This window comes from Mandrillus leucophaeus, unplaced genomic scaffold (genome assembly GCF_000951045.1).
Source record: "Mandrillus leucophaeus isolate KB7577 unplaced genomic scaffold, Mleu.le_1.0 Scaffold206, whole genome shotgun sequence".
Taxonomy (NCBI): domain Eukaryota; kingdom Metazoa; phylum Chordata; class Mammalia; order Primates; family Cercopithecidae; genus Mandrillus; species Mandrillus leucophaeus.
In genome coordinates, this window is record NW_012102099.1 from 1354482 (window position 1) to 1356678 (window position 2197).

At 51.9% G+C, this 2197-nt stretch overlaps 1 protein-coding gene across 1 annotated transcript in view; it reads right to left on the reverse strand.

Moving 5' to 3' along the window:
* LOC105539548 (cerebral cavernous malformations 2 protein-like) overlaps positions 1–1430 on the reverse strand; it is a 23757-nt gene extending 22327 nt beyond the window's left edge. Inside the window, exon 1 of the mRNA XM_011979877.1 lies at positions 1397–1430. Within this exon, the coding sequence (XP_011835267.1) occupies positions 1397–1426 (30 nt within the window). The 5' untranslated portion in view covers positions 1427–1430. The remainder of the gene's footprint in view (positions 1–1396) is intronic.
* Between the last annotated feature and the right edge of the window lie 767 nt (positions 1431–2197).

Sequence of the window (2197 nt, forward strand, 5' to 3'; positions counted from 1 at the left end):
GGTTCAGCTCTGCCCACCTGTCCAGCCCCATCTGCCTCACTCTTGTCCCCTGGGCCCACACTACACAGTCCTCTTTCAGTCCTTCTGGCTTGCTACGTTCCTTCCCACTGTGAGGCTTTTGCACATGCTGTTCCTCTGCCTCAAACGTTCTTCCCTACCCCCTTTCCTTCCACCCGTCAGCTCTCGACTCAAACTGATCAGTCTAGGGCTTGGTACCCTAATATTCTGTCCTCCAGCACTGAGCATGGGACCTTCTATGAATTTTTTTTTTTTTTAGACAGAGTCTTACTCTGTCACCGAGGCTGGAGTGCAGTGGCATGATCTTGGCTCACTGCAACCTTTGCCTCCTGGGTTCAAGCCTCAGCCTCCTGAGTAGCTGGGATTACAGGCATGCACCACCACGCCCAGCTAATTTTTGTATTTTTAGTAGAGACGGGGTTTCGCCATTGGCCTGGCTGGTCTCAAACCCCTGACCTCAGGTGATCTCCCGCCTCGGCCTCCCAAAGTGCTAGAATTACAGGCATGAGCCACTGCACCCGGCCCTTCTATGCAATTTTACATTAATTTATTCATTGCTTTAACAAAAGAAATGAAATGCCTGGTGCATAATAGGCATTCAATAAATACCTATTAAAAGAACAAACTAAGAGAAAACATGCATGTATGTCTTGGCTCCCTTCTGAGCCCTGTGTGATTCATGTGGCACCTTTTAGAACAACCTGGACCCATGTTTCTGGTGGGGGTAGGGTAGAGGGGAGGATGGAAATGGGGGTAAGATGGAAGTTAAAATTAGAGTAGCTCCCTGAACTCCAAAGACAACCAGGTGAGACACCCAGAGAAGCATACCAGAAAACTTCAGAGTCAGAAGCAGTGAGGGTCTGGGGGTGGGGGAATGGCTTCTGGCTGACGCCTTACACATAGCCCCTTGTAGAAAGGTGGGGAGGGGCAGGGGAGCAGGTGGGAGACTCAAGCCTGGGTAGGCAACCTCCTATCAGAATTGTCCTGACTGGGTCCTTCTGTCTGGGGCAGTGGCGAGCGGGAGAATGGATCTGCTGGGTGTCTGTCTGTCCCTCTGTCTGAGAGGCTGCAGGAGAGAGCCACCAGGAACACCAGGGAAGCAGGTGTGGAGAATCTCCCAAACTAAGTCTGTCTGGCTGGGTTTCCTGGGAAGATCCCTGTCTGTCCGTGTTAGGGATGCCAGAGGCCACTGAGAGTGGAGAAACAGGGAGTTGAGAGCCTGGATGTCTGGCTGCCCAAGAGTGGGAAGGAAGTTACTTCCAAATGAGAAGAAAGACCCCACTTATGCCCCTTGCTACTGACCCCCCACCCTGCCCCAGGTTGCCCCCTTCCCCAGCTTTGGGGACATTCCCTGCCTCCCTCCCAACCTCCTACCTACCTTCTTCCCTTTCTTGACTTCATATTCCATGGTGAAATGTCCCGTCTACTTCTGCCACCCTCCTGGCCATCCCCTCCACCCCCCCAACCCAGTTCCTTTGTTCTTTTTCCTGCCTGGTCGGAAACTCCACCAGCCCTGGAGTTCCTGCCCCTCCCATCTGACGGGGAGGGCAGGGGGTGTGGAGGACACAGCCTTGGGACCCTGCAGCTGAAGGGTGGAAGCCCAGGCAGAGCTGACCTGAGGAGGGAGGCTCAAGGCCTCTAGCCAGAAGACATGTTATTGGGGGAGCTTGGGAACTGGCCAAGGCTGGGGAAGGGCCCCCCATATTTGAAGTCCTAGTTTGGAAAATTCCAAGTTCCAGCCCTACTTCTGCCACTGACCTTGTTGTGTGACCTTGGCAAGGCAAGTCGGTTCCCCCTTTCACAGCCTGTTTCCCCTGCCCTCCATAGTTGGAAGTAAACACTGCCTCCCTCCCTAGGCTGCTGTGGTGAGAAATGAAAGAGTCGGTGGAAAGTGTCTTATAGAGAGTATTGTAGCCAAGCAAGTTATGGTTTTTAAAAATTAATCGTTACTCTGAAGGGAGGCAGTATGCATGGGCTTTGAAGATAGGCTGCTTGAGTTTGAATCCTGGCTTTGGCACTTACTAGGGTTATGACCTTTGGGAAGTCTCTTAACCACCAGTGCCTCAGTTTTCCCATCTTTAAAATGAGCATAATACTAGTTTAACCTCATAGTGACCTTGTGGGGATTAAATGCACCTAGAAGAACTTCTGGCACATATTAAGTACTCAGTAAGGCCGG